The sequence below is a fragment of the Megascapheus bottae genome, chromosome 28 (assembly GCF_031878675.1).
Source record: "Megascapheus bottae isolate mThoBot1 chromosome 28, mThoBot2.hap1, whole genome shotgun sequence".
Taxonomy (NCBI): Eukaryota; Metazoa; Chordata; class Mammalia; order Rodentia; family Geomyidae; genus Megascapheus; species Megascapheus bottae.
In genome coordinates, this window is record NC_143536.1 from 3,654,071 (window position 1) to 3,669,877 (window position 15,807).

Here is a 15,807-nt window from a genome sequence, read left to right on the forward strand (position 1 = left end):
TGGTACCATAGGGGGGCCCCTAAAACTGTTGTAGTTATAAATGTACACAGCCTGTGTTTTGTGTTTAACAACCATCCCTAGACTGGCCATTGTTTTTGCTCTCTATTTACAGTGGTGGAAATATATACTCATGTATGCATGGCCTGCAAAGCTAACTTAAGTTGCAGGAGTCCTTGGAAATAATGAATTTTTTTTGTGCCAGGTTTAGGACTTGATTCAGGACCTGGATGCTATCTCTTAACTTTGTGGCTCAAGGCTAATGCTCTATCACTTGAGCCACATCTCCACTTGAAGCTTTTTGTGTGTTTAATTAGAGGTAAGTCTCATGGACTTTCCTGTCCAGGCTGCCTTTGAATTGGGATCCTCAGATCTCAGCCTCTAGAGTAGTTGGTATTACAGGTGTGTGTGCTACCTGCACCCAACATGGGAGATGGAGATCTGAGGACACTATATCCATTTCTGACCTCCCTAACTTGGCTTTGGACTTGGGTTAGAGGCAGAGAGGTAGGGGAGAGGTGGGAATCTGGCTAGAGAGGGAGAGGGCTCCCAGAATGTTCAAGGGTCCCCTGGTTAAGGAAGAGCCTATGCAGTCAAGATAACGTCCAGAGTTTCCAGCAAAGGCCCGGGATGCCCCCTGGTGGATCAGTGTAAACACGGCTGTGTTCCCTTGGGTCTTCTGCCCATGGTCTGAGGTGTAGGGCTTAGGCTACTGCAGGCTGAGGCTGCTGAGGGCTGAAGTTGTGTTCAACTTTAGACTGTGATCCAAGTCCCTAGTATTCCAGGGTTGGCTCAGGAGCCTGGCCTGTGGGAGTTCACTGAAGTAGCGTCAAACTTTAGCCCTGCAGTTCACTCACAGGGCATGTTGGCCAAGTTGGTTGTATGAGCATTAGTTTTTCATCCATCGTGTGGATGACCAGCATGCCTGTGTAGAAGCTGTGCCTGCTGCTGAGCTCATAAGTGTCGATGGTTGTCCAGGGCAACTTGAGCCAGTCATTTAGGGCTTTCCTTACTGGTAGAGACCTTCCAGCATGGCTTCCAGGATTACTGGGAGAAGGGGATCTTGAATGTGAAGGATAGGATGTCCAAGCCCTAAAGACTTTAGTAGTTGCTTCTATTTCTCTTCCTATTTTGTGAAAGACACTGTTTATTCAAGAAATACTGACAGTAGACCTGTTACAGGCAGGTTCTGTGCCCTGAACTGGCATGAAAGAGGGATGAAACTGCTAGCTCACGTCAGTATCCAAGTTCAACTACAGCTTTGTTGAGTGCAAGGGTCAGCACAGTTTCTCAGAAGGGGGCAGAGTAAACATTTCAGGCTTTGACAGTCATGTGCTCTCTGTCGCAACCGTCTGGTTTTGTCATAGTAGCATGCTAGCTGATAGGGAAACCGGTATGTGGCCAAGCAGGCTTTCCATGTAGAGCAAGGAGTTTGAATGTCATCAGACTTGCATGTCACAAAACTTATGTTGATTTCCTGTAACATCTATTCTTAGTTTATGGGCTGTGCAAAAGCAAAGAGTGGTGTGGATGGTCCTGGAGCAGTCATTTGCTGACTTATGGTAAATGTACCCAAAACCTTTCATGGTAGCTGTGAATAAGAGCTCACCTCTTTTCTGTTGTTATTCCCAAGTTTCAGTGGACTGTGCATTTGTCACTGAGTTCATGGAGAGTCCGGGCCTCTCAGACCATGTGATCATTTTCTTGCTGCAATGGTAATGCTCATTCTGAGAGACACTCAGGAGGTGCCAACTTCCTGAAGAAACCTCCTGGGCTTGGTAGCCTCCTTTATGTCTATTTCTCCCCTCTCAGAACACCATTCTTAGGCTCATTTGTTGGTTCAAGTCCTGGAGATACTTAGTCAAGTGAATAGAATGTGAAAATGATTAAGATTCTCTTTAAAAATCTCATGATTTTGCTGCCCAGGCTTGTTTCAAACTGTGATCCACAGATTCCAGCCTCCTAGCTAGCTGGGATTTACGGGGATGAGCCGTAAATCCAGTGGCATTTACTATCTTTCATATGGCCACCATTCATAGGTGAAGTCAGAGAAGCCAAATAACTGCTGGCTTTCATGGAGGGAAGGAAGGAGACTTCTAAAACCTGCAGAGATAAATACTGTCCTGGTGTTGAATATATAGAAAAGCTCTGAGTTCCTTCTGAAGGATATTATTATATATACATATATTTTTTTTTTTTGCCAGACCTGGGGCTTAAACTCAGGGCCTGAGCACTGTCCTTGGACTTTCTCAAGGTTAGCACTTGAGCTACAGCACCACTTCTAGCTTTTTTTTAAAAAATGTATGTGGTACTGAGGAATTGAACCCGGTCTTCATGCATGCTAGGCAAGCACTCTACCACTAGGCCAAACTCCCATCCCCTATTATTATTTTTTAAAGCATTGATGGTTTTGAGTGGGGCAGGGAAGGGAGGTGTGTTCGTGGTCAGCTCTGGGAGCGGTGTAGAGCATGAATGGGCAGGGAAGACTGAAGACCCTTGGGAAGGAACTGAGGTCATCTTGGCAGAAGCAATGGGGAAATGCAGAGACTAGGAGGCTCCTCCTTGTGATATGGAGCCCTGAGCTAGCAAGGGTGACCAGCATTGTCCCATGCCCCCAGGGAGCCGGCGCCTCGTGGACGTGATGGACGTGAACACCCAGAAGGGTACAGAGATGAGCATGTCCCAGTTTGTGCGCTACTATGAGACGCCTGAGGCACAGCGGGAGAAGCTGTACAACGTCATCAGCCTGGAGTTCAGCCACACTAAGCTGGAGCACCTGGTCAAGCGTCCCACTGTGGTAAGTCCTAGCCCAACACCCCTCCTGATCCCTGGCCTGCCTCCCCTGCTGCCAGGCTCCAGGCTTGCCTATCCTTTGAGATAGAGTCGCTGGGATGGGTGAGACCAAGGCTTATTTTCCCAGCGGGTTTAGAGGGGCTGCTGGGAACAGGGCTTTGGCTCTGAGGCACGCTGAGGCTGGAGGAAGGGGTGAAATGGTGAGGGAGTCAGTCCCCGGCACCCAGGGGCCTGGGGCAGAAAGGCTGATATGCTTCTGGCTGTGTCTGGGTGCCGTCTGGGAGCACTGACGTGGCCTGGCTTTCAGGTGGACCTGGTAGACTGGGTTGACAACATGTGGCCCCAGCACCTGAAGGAGAAGCAGACAGAAGCGACAAATGCCATTGCTGAGATGAAGTACCCCAAAGTGAAGAAGTAAGATGGCTGGGTTGGCAGCGGGGGCGGGAAGGGTGGCCCTAAGCTTGGGGCCAGCGTCGAGGGCTGGAGTGTTCCTCTGTGGCTGAGCCTGTCTGCAGCTGAAGGACTGACACTGCTGCTCCCAAGGTGGGATGGGGGGATGGGATCCTTCGCGTGGGCAGGTTGCCATGTTGCTTCCTGGGGGACAGGACCCAGTCCTGCACTGGACCAGGCTCTCCATCCCACAGCTCCCCCAGAATGGTGGTCTGAGGAAGAGAAGGGAAGGAGACACCTTTGTGTACTCCTGGGTCTGTGTGTTTGCAGCCTGATCAGCACCTTCTGAGTCTGATGGTTGAACCAGGGTAAGGGCATCATGAGCCTCGTCCCGCTCAGGGGCTTAAGTAGTGGGTCCTTAAAACGAGGAAGTCACCTCCGGGGCTCCCGTGATTTACAAGGGGAAGCCATGCTGTCTGTTCCTGGCCGGGCTAGGCTTTCGCAATGTTGGCCCTGGCAGCCTGGATCCATTAGTGTCCGTGCTCAGCCTGCTGCCAACAGTGCCCCCAGGAGGGGCTTGGTATGAACTCTTCCTTCCCTTGGCCCTCCATTGAGTGCCAATTGAATGACTGCCTACTGTGTCCCAAGCTTTGTAAGAGAGGCCAGCTCTCACCCTGGGCTTCTCGTGGATTGCTCTCATTCTCTCTCATGTCATAGGTATTTGTCCTCTTCAAGCTAAAGCTCCATGCATGCTTTGGGTCTAGGCTGCATCAAAGGCAGCCTGGGTTGGGGTTTGGAGGGAGGGTAGCAGGGTTTTGATTCCTATTCTGATTGGATCAAAAGAAAATGTCCAGAGTGCTTGGGAAGGGGAAATAAAGAGAAAAAACCAGGTGCTGTGTGCCCACCTGTAATACCAGCTACTTGGGAGGCAAATGCAGGAGGATCATGAGTTGGTGGCCAGCCTAGGCAGATCCCAGCCTGCTCAATAGGATCTGAGATGCTTTTAAGTAGCAAGCGCTATCAATGTTTATGGTCTCCTCTCACATGCCAAACACGGTTCATTCACTGTTTTCCAGGTCCACAAATCTTTAGTCCATTTATTTAGCAAGCAGATTTACAAATTAAAGATGTTGGTGGCTGTGGGGATTTGCTATAGGCCTTGAGCCTCATTAGGAAGGAAGATGTCACCTTGGAAAGTCCAGTTGCTTAGCAGAAAAGAATGCCTTTCAAATGTTCATAAGCAAGGTAAAAAAAGAAAAAAGGAATCCCACAATGCTGAAGTCCCCCTGGGATTGTAGAATAATTCCATAGAATTTAATTAAAATGACATTGTTTTTAGAAATTGTACAGCTTCCTTGCTGGAGCTGACAGCTCCTGAATGGAAGGGGAAGTGGTGACAGACACCATTGCTTTCTCCCTGGCTCCAGGGTTTTGCAGTCAGGGGTTTAGGAATTTGAATGGGTTTTAGTTGAGATATTTAAGAGAAGGTTGAAAAGTAGCACTGTGGCTCAAAGTGGTAGGGTCTTCAGGGAAAAAGCTCAGGGGCAGTTTCCAGACCCTGAGTTCAAGCCCCATGACTGAAGAGAGGCAGAGAGGGGGAGAGGGAGAGAGAGAGAAAGAGAGAACGCGTGCACACAGATAGGTGATTAGAGTACAGGGAATAGTTGTGGCTACATGGGAGGCAAAAATTTGTAGAGTATGTTAGTATGCGGGCCGGGAGCGTGGCCTAGTGGTGGAGGGCTTGCCTAGCATGCACAAAGACCCAGGTTTGATTCCTTGGTACCACAGACATAGAAAAAAGCCGGAAATAGTGCTGAGGCTCAAGTGGTAGAGCTCTTGAGAAAGCCCAAGGACAGTGCTCAGGCCCTGAGCTCAAGGCTGAGGACTGGCAAAAAAAGAAAGTATGTTAGTATATCATCATTATTATTATTCGTAGTAGTAGTAGTCATGGGACCTGAACTCTGGGCCTAGAAATGCTCAGTGTTATAGAATTGTTTACCCTTGCAAATGTCTTCAGTCTGTCTATAAACAGTGACAATCTTATACCACTATTAGTTATTTGTTTCATAATTGTTACTTTAAAATGGAGCGGCTTTTTTTTTTTTTTGTCTTGAGGCTTGAACAGTGCCTGGGCCCACTGTCCCTGAGCTGTTTTGGCTCAAGGTTAGCCCTCTATCACTTGAGCCATAGTGCCACTTCTGATTTTTTCTGTGGTTTTGAGGAGTTGAACCCAGGCCTTCGTATATGCTAGGTAGTTCTTGACCACTAAGCCATATTCCTAGCTTCCCCCCGCCCCTTTTTTTTAAATAGCAGTTTAAAGAACAAGTTTATGCCTGTCATCCTAGCTACTGAGGAAGCTAAGGTCTGAGGATTGCAGTTGAGAGCCAGCTGGGGCAGAAAAGTCTGTAAGACTCTTATCTCAAACCTCAGGACCAGCACCAAGGGGGGAAAAAAAGGTTCTGTCAAGACTTAGGCCTGACTGCATTGACCTGAAGGCTTGACGGGCTGGAGGGGTCACTTGTGAGAGGGCATTGGCATGGCTGCTGGTAGGAGGCCTCAGCTCCTTGTCATATAGATCTCTTCATAGGGCTGCCTAAGTGTCCCCATGCCATGGCCACTGGCTTCACAGAGTGTGTAGTTCAAGAAAGACCAAGGAGACTGGGTACTAGTGGCTCACACCTTAAGGCTAGCTGTTGAGGTTGAGATCTGAGGATTGTGGTTCAAAGCCAGCCTGGGCAGGAAAGTCCATGAGATTTTTTTTTCCCCATCCTGGGGCTTGAAACTCAGAGCCTAGGCTCTGTTCCTGAGCTTCTCTGTACTTAAGGCTAGCAGCTCTTAACACAAGAGCCACAGCAGCAGGAAAATCAAAGCCTTGGGTTCGGTCAGTTTCAGGGGCTGCCTCTGCATTCTCCACTCCTGGCCAGTCTTTTGAAGACAGTTTGACCTTTGCAAAGTAGGGGTGCTGCCACCCCTTCCTGTCTGCCTCCCGTGGGGAAAATGGAGCATATGGTGGATGTGAGATGTGGAGTGTGATCCCCATGGTTGATGTTTGTCCATAAAGCCTGATGGAGTTTGGTTCACTTGTAAATGCAGCGGTGTTGGCTAGTATCATGGTCATCCCTGTGCCATACCAGGCAGGGGAACTGGCCTGAGGGCTGTCTCGTAGTTTATTGTTCAAGGCTAGCACTCTACCACTTTGAGCCACAGCTCTACTTCTGATTATCTGGTGACTACTTGGAGTCTCGTGGACTTTCCTATCTATGCTGGCTTTGAACTGTGATCCTCAGATCTCAGACTCCTGAGTAGCTAGGATTACAGGCGTGAGCCGCTGGCACTGGACAAACTCTTTTAATTAGGCTAAACATACACCTCCTAAAAGTGTGGCCATGTCCAAAGACTTTGTGGTCTAAAGTCAGGGGCAGACCACTGGAGAGACTGCCATAGACAACTCCAGGAGGCAACAGCCTACTCAGCAGGGCCTTGACCTCTATGAAGTGAGTTCAGTGTTTCCATCCATAATATACAGATGCTCAAGTTGTTGGAAAAGCAAAAATGGGATGTGGTGTGTATGTAGCTGCTATTAAGCATTGGAATAATTAGAACCTATTAATATTGCTGGGTAGCTCCACAATGGAGAAGGTTGGTTTCCATCCCTGCTGAAGCTACAACCATCTCCTGCCCCCTTGTGGTTTTGGGGACAGGTGTGTGGATGGGGGATAAGGTGAGGGCCTGGTGATCTGAAAGTTGGGACTTGTGATTTGAGTCAGATCACTTCCTTCTGGGGAAGTCCAGGGTTAAGGTTTGGTTGTTATAGTGCGAGTTGGGATCTGCCAGGTAGAGCTGGGAGGGCTGGAAAACAGGCACCACAACTCACCAGGCTCATGGCTAGAGTGAGGGATTGTGTCTCTGACCCCCAGTTTTCTCCTCTGAAATGTGGGGACAGGCACTTGGAATGGTCCTACAGGGTTGCTAGGATTTCTGGATTAGACTGTCCTAGTCTGTCTGTCTGTCTCCCTCTCTCTCTCTCTTTTTTAAATATCCTCTTCTAGTTAATGGTAGCTTATGGAATTCACACAGTAATTGTATGCTCCATGGCTATCCAGCACCTGGGAGGTTCGGGGAAGAGTGGATGGGCTTGCCTCCCTCTGGTTATGAGGGACCTGGAAATGGCTCCGAGGGAGGCCACACAGCTAGCCTAGCCACAGAGCCTCATCTTGGCTGCTACCCCCCTCCCCCACGTCCTCGCTCTGGGTCCTCGTGGCGTGCCCCGAGGTGCACATGTAAGGGAAGGTGGCCCTGCTGGCTCATCATCCCGGCAGCAGGGTGTCATCTTCACACATCCTGGGCTCGGTGGTCCACCCCGCCGGGGCCAGCGGCCAGGTCCCCTGGCGCCCGCCCCGTCGCCGACCATCGCCGCGGCCTCCCGCCGCCTCCCTGGTGTTGTTTCAGCGCGGGGATGGGGGCAGGCTGCCGCGGGCTCCCCGGGAGGGCGGGCGGCGCGCGAGATCCCCAATGTCCCCCCTCCTGGCACCACGGAGGGGGCCCCGTTCCCGTCGCCGCCGGCGCCTGGCGCGCGTCGAGTCCCTGCCGCCGAGGGGCCGCCCGGAGCCGCGCCGCCCCCGAGGGTAACCGGGCCTGGCTCGCGGGCAGGCGGGCGGGCGGGCCGGCGCCCAGTGCCCGCCCCTTTGTGGAGCGCCGGGCGGGAGGGGTGCACGGACGGCGTCGCCGGCCCCCGGCTCCGGAGACGCCCTTTGTGTCTCCCCGCGGCGCAGCAGCGTGGAGAGTGTGCGTTCGCGCCCGCGCGGGCCACCAGCCGCCGCTCGGTGCCAGCTTTCCAGGCTCCCCCGTCGTCTCCAGACTTGGCCCGAGGGGACGGGGCCCGGCCACCTGGGGGGCCGTTCTCCCCGCGGGGCCGGCGCGGGGGCGGGGCCGCGCCCGGGACTCGGCGTGGCAGGTGCAGCTCCCCCTACGGCGCTGCGCGAAGCCCGGGCCGAGCTCCGAGCCCCTGGCGGCCACCGCCCGCCAGCGGCCCGCCTCCTTCCCGAGGACGCCACCTGGCTGCGGGTCCCGACTTGGGGCCGCCGGGGAGGCGAAGCCCGGCAGCCGGGCTGGCAGGGGGGGCGGCATGGGGGCGGGGGGAGAGCGCGGCGCAGTGGCGAGGAGCCGGGCGCCCATGTGACTGCGGTGTGCTGGGAAGAGGAAGCCGTGGAGGTCAGTGCAAAGGCGTCACGCCGGAGCGCACCGCGCCGAGCCAGCCTGGGGCGGCCTGCTGGCCGCAGGGGCCAGGACAAAGCCGTCCGGTCACGGCCACCTCGCGTGCAATCCCTGGAATGGGAGGGGTGGCTGCGGTCAGGTGGCCAGGAAAGGAGGGCCACTGGGAGGAGGGGCCGCCCGAGAGGCGGGCTTGGAAGTGGTTCCCCAGTCCCCGAGGGGCCCCCGAGGGCAGATCAGACTCAGACCAACTTGGAGAACTTTCGGTGCGCGCAGCAGCCTCCCCCATGCAAGGGAGTTACATGCTGGGCGCCAGCATGTGGGCCGAGCGGGGTGATGGTCACGCAGCCTGAGGACCTGGAGTGGAGGAGCCGCGGTCCCCACCTGCCCTCAGTCGCGGGCACCCAGCGCAGGCAGCATCTCTGCGGGCTGGAGGAAGTACCCCCGCTCCACCCCCTCGCCCCGCCTTGAATTGTTTTCTCTAGACCGTTCAGCCGGGCCTGGAGGGGGTGGGAGCCAGGGTAGATTAAAACAGAAAAAAGGAAAAACAAACCGCAGCCAAGAGGAAGAGCTGGCTGTGGGGAAGGGAGGACTAATATTTTGAAGTGGCTCTTTAGAGAAGCGCGTGTGTGTGTGTGTGTGTGTGTGTGTGTGTGTGTGTGTGTAGAGGAGTGAAGTCTTCAGGACCCTCCCTCCATGTGTGTGTGTGTGTGTGTGTGTGTGTGTGTGTAGAGGAGTGAAGTCTTCAGGACCCTCCCTCCGTGTGTGTGTGTGTGTGTGTGTGTAGAAGAGTGAAGTCTTCAGGACCCTCCCTCCATGTGTGTGTGTGTGTGTGTGTGTGTGTGTAGAGGAGTGAAGTCTTCAGGACCCTCCCTCCATGTGTGTGTGTGTGTGTGTGTGTGTGTGTGTGTGTAGAGGAGTGAAGTCTTCAGGACCCTCCCTCCGTGTGTGTGTGTGTGTGTGTGTGTGTGTGTGTGTGTAGAGGAGTGAAGTCTTCAGGACCCTCCCTCCGTGTGTGTGTGTGTGTGTGTGTGTGTGTGTAGAAGAGTGAAGTCTTCAGGACCCTCCCTCCATGTGTGTGTGTGTGTGTGTGTGTGTGTGTAGAGGAGTGAAGTCTTCAGGACCCTCCCTCCATGTGTGTGTGTGTGTGTGTGTGTCTGTGTGTGGAGGAGTGAAGTCTTCAGGACCCTCCCTCCGTGTGTGTGTGTGTGTGTGTGTGTGTGTGTGGAGGAGTGAAGTCTTCAGGACCCTCCCTCCGTGTGTGTGTGTGTGTGTGTGTGTGTGTGTGTGGAGGAGTGAAGTCTTCAGGACCCTCCCTCCGTGTGTGTGTGTGTGTGTGTGTATGTGTGTAGATGAGTGAGGGCTTCAGGACCCTCCATCCCCTGTTCTTGCAGAGAAAAAGCTCTCTGAGATCTTCAGTGTGAGACCACATCTAGGCTGGGAGAGCAGGCCGGCTGGGAGTCAGGACTCCAGCAGCCCCAGTGCCCCGCGCATCGTGACAGCCTGCGTCCTGGGCTGTCAACTACACCCCTCCGATGGGGTTGCTAGGCAGCAGGGCTCTGATGTGCGGGAAGGCCTTCTGATTTGTCAGCCTCCTGCAGACACATGGTTAAGGCTCCTTCCAGCCTATCCGGAGGAGGCATGAGAGGCACGCTGCCTGCATACTGCTGAGCCCTGGGTCCACCTGAACGGGAGGTGCAAAAGGCAGCCAGAAGGAGGGGGCTCTTGGAGCCCTCTTGCCTTCTAGCCAGCTCAGCACCATGTCCCCCTTTCTTCTCTGCACTGGGCCTTACTGCTGGCTCCTCTTTGCCCATCCCCACCCCATTCCTCTTCCCCAAACCACGGAAAAGCAAAGTGCAGCAGGGAAAAGAGGTCAGTGGGGTAAGCGTGTGTGTGCAAACACACGGGGCCTCTGGAGGTGCCACCATGCATGGACGTGAGGGTGGGAAGGCTGCCCTCAGTCTCTGCTCCCCCTAGAGCACTCGTGGGAAGGGGTGAATTGTGGGAGGGGGGCCTGGCACTGTTGTCTGTCAGGCATGGACTTAGACGCCTGCCCCCTCTTCCAACTCTGTTCGTTCTTGGGAGGGCATCATGTTGTGGGGAGAGGGGGAGCAGGCATGCTTCTTCGGGAGTGGGTTCTCTACCCTTCTGAGGCTGACTGGTTTCTGCTCTCCCTGAATGCACGTTCTCTGTCCCCTTTCTGCCTGGTCCACACCCGTAGGGTTTTCTCTTAATTACTCCACTTTTTTTTTTCCTTAAACAGCTTTGTTGAAATATAATTCACATACCATTCATCTATGAAAAATGTACGATGGTTTTCTAGTATGTTTACAGAGTTGTGAAACCACAATCAGTTTTGGAACATTTTCCTCAGCCCAGACAGAAACCCTGATTCTCATTAGTGTCACTGCAGATCCCACTTGTCCTGGCCACCTCTGATCTGGCTGCTTGCTTTGAACATTACCTGGATGTGGATTCCCTCTGTATGAGCTCTGGTGTTGATTCCCATTGCTTACTTGGCAATCCACCATGTTTTGTTTGCCATTGAACTTTTTCGGTGCATTGCTCCATGCCCGGGGTCTTGGGCATTCCTGTGCCTCAGTGCCAGGCCTAGTTCCTGGCTAGACCTCTGGTGGAATACATGAGATGAGTGGAATAAATGAAACTGGTGGTTGGCAAGCGACACAGGTGGTTTACAACTGAATTCCAGGGGGCCCAGCTTCTACAAAAGGGGCTGTTGGCAGGCATCAGAGCTGTGAAGGAGAAGAGAGGAAGCCTCTTAGTTGGGTGAGGCTGAGGCAGGGGTAGAAGCCACAGTGGCTCATGGGTCATTAGCTGTCTTGGAAACTGGAAAACAAAATGCCACCTCATCCCACCCCCCATGCTACCTCCCACCCCCGGCTCTGGGGAGGATGGCCCTGCCCAGATCGTCACTTGATCACCAAACCTCCCACCACGTGAAGAGCTCCAACTAGATTTAGGTTTTACAGAAATAAAAGAAAATTCCTAGGATCAATGTTTATAGAGGAGTGCGAGCTCAGGTCCCTCGGAAGGATTTGTTCGTGTGATTTGGTCATTGAGTTGTTTATTATTTATTTATTTATTTAGTGGGTCATGGGGCTTGAACATGGCTGGGGCTCTGTCCCTGAGCACTTCAGCTTGAGGCAACCACCCTACCCCTGGGCCTGGGCGTTGTCCCGCTCTAGACTACTAACCTACTCTAGAACCAAACCCCACTTCCCATTTTCTAGAGGTTAATTGGAGATAAGAGTCTCTGGTCCTTTTGAACTTTGAGCCTCAGATCTCAGCCTCCTGAATAGCTAGGATTACTTATTTATTTATTTATTGCAGACCCTGGGACTTAAAATCAGAGCCTGGGCTCTGACCTTGACCCTCTCTGTGCTCAGAGCTAGCACCCTACCATTTGAGCCCCAGCTCCGCTTCCAGCTTTTTCTGGAGATAAAGAGTTGCATGGACTTTACTGCTGACTTTGAACAGATCTCAGCCTCCTGAGTACCTAGGATTACAGGCATGAGCTAAATTATTTTTTTCCCCATCATCCCTCTTCCCCTCCTGCTTCTGTGCTGCAGGTACTGTCTGATGAGCGTGAAAGGTTGTTTCACTGACTTTCACATCGACTTTGGAGGCACTTCCGTGTGGTACCATGTTTTCCGGGGTGGAAAGGTGAGTTCCATTTGAGCTTCCAGCTCTGGTTCATCTCGGGTTCCAGTGTGTATAGCTGCTGTTTGCTTCCATCTGCCCCTCCATTTGCCTCCCCTTGCCTGCCCCTGTCCTGTGAGTGCCTTCTGTGCTAACTCTGGCTCTCTGCCTCCCTTTGGGGGGAGAAATTACATCACATCTGATCACCTGTTCATACTTACTTTCCCAGTTTCTACACATCTTGGGCCAGTTTGAAGCCGAGTTTGAACCACAAAAACCTCTAGCCTGATGCTGGGTGCGGTGGCTCACACCTGTTTCAAAGCCAGCCCAGGCACAAAAGAACTGGAAACTTTTTTTTTTTTTTTTTTTTTTTTTTGCCAGTCCTGGGCTTGAGCTCAGGGCCTGAGCACTGTCCTTGGACTTTCTCAAGGCTAGAGCTCTACCACTTGAGCCTCAGCACCACTTCTGGCTTTTTTCTATGTATGTGGTACCGAGGAATCGAACCTGGGTCTTCATGCATGCTAGGCAAGCACTTTAACCACTAGGCCAAACTCCCGGCCCCTGGACACTTTTTTTTAATTAAAAAAAATTGTTTTTGTTTTGCCAGTCCTGGGCTTGAGCACTGTCCTTGGACTTTCTCAAGGCAAGAGCTCTACTGCTTGAGTCCATGAAACTCCAATCTTCAATTAATCACCAGAAAAGCAGGAAAGTGAATGAAAGCGTGCCTCAAGTGGTAGAGTACCAGCTATGTATGAAAAAGCTAAGGGGGAGTGCAATCTCTAGTACTAGCACAATTAATTAGTTAATTAATTAACGATAGGCTAGAGCTGGGCCTGGGTGCTGTCTCAGCTCTTCAGCTCAAGGCTATCAGTCTACCCTTGAGCCACAGCCCCATTTCCCGTTTTCTAGAGGTTAATTGAAGATAAGAGTCTCAAGTTTAGGCTGGGAGTTTGGCCTAGTGGTAGAGTGCTTGCCTAACAAGCACGAAGACCTGGGTTCGATTCCTTGGTACCACATACATAGAAAAAAGCCAGAAGTGGTGCTGAGGCTTAAGTGGTAGAGCTCTAGTTTTGAGAAAGTCCAAGGATAGTACTCAGGCCCTGAGCTCAAGCAATAATAATAATCCCAACAAGACAACAAAAATGAGCAAGAGCTGGGCGCCAGTGGCTCATGCCTGTGATTCTAGCGCACACACACACACAGAATATCTAGTTGCCAGCATACCTGCCTTTAAGTACACTTTATGCTGGGACAGACATTATCCTGAGAAAGGAGGTGAACCATACATTCAGGGTGTTCTGGTGTGTGTGTGGGGGGGTGCAAGTCTATGTGGGAATATAGGTGTCCCTGAATGGTTATGGTACTTCTTGAGAATGCTGGTGTGCTGCCCTGCTCATCTGGGTCTGCGAGTGCATTTGCTTTAAATAACTTGGAAGAGATTCTGGAAGGAAGTCCACCCACTTGATTCCAGATGTTTTCCCTCCATCTCCAAAGTGAGTGTAGCCTGGGTGTATTTATTGGGCCATTTTATCATATAACTAGGAAATTCCTTTTTTCTCCTTCCCCCATCTACCACCCCACTCCAGCCTGTAGCTCAGGAAAAGGAATATTCCATCAAATGTAGGACGTGGTCCTTCCCTAGTGCTTGAGCTGAAATGGAGATTTCCTGAAGGAGGCTCCAACCTTTCCTGCCTCCTCAGAAACCTTTTGGGCTCAATCTTGGGGGCCCAAGGGGTGGACGGTCCCCTCTTGCCTCTTCAGGCAGGTGGAGCTATTTCTTTGGGTCATGGAGGGCCTGGAGGAAATCAGAGACTGGCCTGACTGCCTTCTTTTCTTCCCCCTCAAGATCTTTTGGCTGATCCCACCAACCCTGCACAATTTAGCCCTGTATGAGGAGTGGGTGCTGTCCGGCAAGCAGAGCGACATCTTCCTGGGAGACCGTGTGGAAAGATGCCAAAGAATTGAGCTGAAACAGGGCTACACGTTTTTCATTCCTTCCGGTAGGTTCCTTTGTGGCTGTTTTGGGATCTTACCCACTACTGTCTATTCCTGTTGCCTTGAGGCCACAGCCAGAGCTTGAGGCCAGGTGAGGGCTTCCTTGGGCTGGTGAGTTTGACGGGCCATTGACAGTCTCGGAGATGCACACACCTCAGGCATCAGGAGAAGCATCTACCTCAGAACTGCATGCCTGTGGGCTGGACTTTTTTTTTTTTTTTTTTTTTGGCCAATCCTTGGTTCAAACTGAGGGCCTGAGCACTGAGTTCACTGGGTTTTCTCAAGGCTAGAGCTCTTCCTCTTGAGCCACAGCACCACTTTCCAGCTTTTTCTACGTATGTGGTACCGAGGAATTGAACCTGAGTCTTTGTGCATGCTAGAGGCAAGCTCTCTACCACTAGGCCAAACTCCCGGCCCCTGGGCTAGACTTCTTTTGGGAAAAGTTGCATGTCTTTCCTTGGGACATTTTAGTACCTCTCACTGGAGACTTCTGTGTCAAATGATAACTGGGATCCTTGGGTCAGAGAAAGGGCTTGAATTGCCTCAGTTGGATACTTGGATCTGCTGCTATAAGCTATAACGTTACCTGTTTGGGTCAAAGCGCTAATACTTGTAAAACTGAAGGTAAGACTTCCCACAGTGGCCAGGCCTGGGTCAGTTCAGACCTACTCCTTGCATTCGTTTCCTTTCTACCCTTTTTTTTGGGGTCGGCTGTGGGGCTTGAACTCTGGGCCTGGGTGCTGTCCCTGAGCTCTTCAGCTCAAGGCTACTGCCCTACCCCCTGAGCCACAGCGCCACTTCCGGTTTTCTAGTGGTTAATGGGAGGTAAGAGTCTCATGTTCTTTAGTGCCTGGGCTAGCTTTGAACCTTGATTCTCAGCCTCCTCAGTAGCTAGGATTACAGGTGTGAGCCACTGGGCCCAGCTCGCTCTTTCTTTTCTTTCTTTCCTCCCTTCCTTCCTTCCTTCCTTCCTTCCTTCCTTCCTTCCTTCCTTCTTTCCTTCCTTCCTTCCTTCCTTCCTTCCTTCCTTCCTTCTTTCTTTCTTTCTTTCTTTCTTTCTTTCTTTCTTCCTTTCTTTCTTTCTTTCCAGTACTGGGATTTGATCTCAGGACTTTGAGCTTGCTAGGTAGGTGCTCTTCCCTTGAACCATGCCTCCAAGCCCTATTGCTTATACTGTAGAGATAGACTGAAGGCCTTTGGTTGGTTATAGACTGAGTCACTGGTAGATGTGACTGGTGACGTAGGTTCCAAGGAGTTAGTTGGGTCTTAGGCTGCATTAATAGAGGCCACAAATGAGAAGCCATGTGCCTCTTGTTCCTCATACTGTGCAGAATGTCAATCTGAAGTAAAGGAGTCTGGAAACTGCATAGGATAAGATGAGGTTGAGGGAAACATTGGTTTTTTTTTTTTTTATGTGAGAAGAGGTGTGTCTGAAGAAAGACAGTGGGAAGGATTGCCTTTTTAGGTAGCAGTCTCCCTATCATGGCAGATATGCGTGTTTCAAAGTGTTTCCACTGGGTAGAAGCATGCACAGAGTATAGGAGTACCTTGCAGCCACTAATGTCCCTTGGGTGAGAAAATGGCCACATTTAGGTTTCTGAAAGTTGCTCCTAGGTCTGGACACAGCTCTGGTGTGTAGTGGGGTTCTAGGATGGTAACAGCTTCCACTGTGGAGATGGAGCCTGTACACCGGCTGGTAAACCTGGACTCTATACAGGTGAGCACCAAATGTGGGATTTAGCAGCGGTGATGGTTTAGTAA

At 51.8% G+C, this 15,807-nt stretch overlaps 1 protein-coding gene across 6 annotated transcripts in view; it reads left to right on the plus strand.

Annotated features, from left to right (window-relative positions):
* Positions 1–15,807, plus strand: part of Kdm2b (lysine demethylase 2B) — an 85,273-nt gene that overhangs the window by 15,197 nt on the left and 54,269 nt on the right. For 4 of the 6 annotated variants that reach the window (XM_090320000.1, XM_090320002.1, XM_090320007.1 and 1 more), the window contains exons 5-8: positions 2,616–2,794; positions 3,098–3,204; positions 11,982–12,075; positions 13,898–14,051. In XM_090320000.1, the coding sequence (XP_090176126.1) occupies positions 2,616–2,794; positions 3,098–3,204; positions 11,982–12,075; positions 13,898–14,051 (534 nt within the window). Of the gene's footprint in view, positions 1–2,615; positions 2,795–3,097; positions 3,205–8,316; positions 8,392–10,124; positions 10,264–11,981; positions 12,076–13,897; positions 14,052–15,807 lie in introns of those variants that run through there. The other 2 variants (XM_090320003.1, XM_090320004.1) reach the window with 2 other exon arrangements.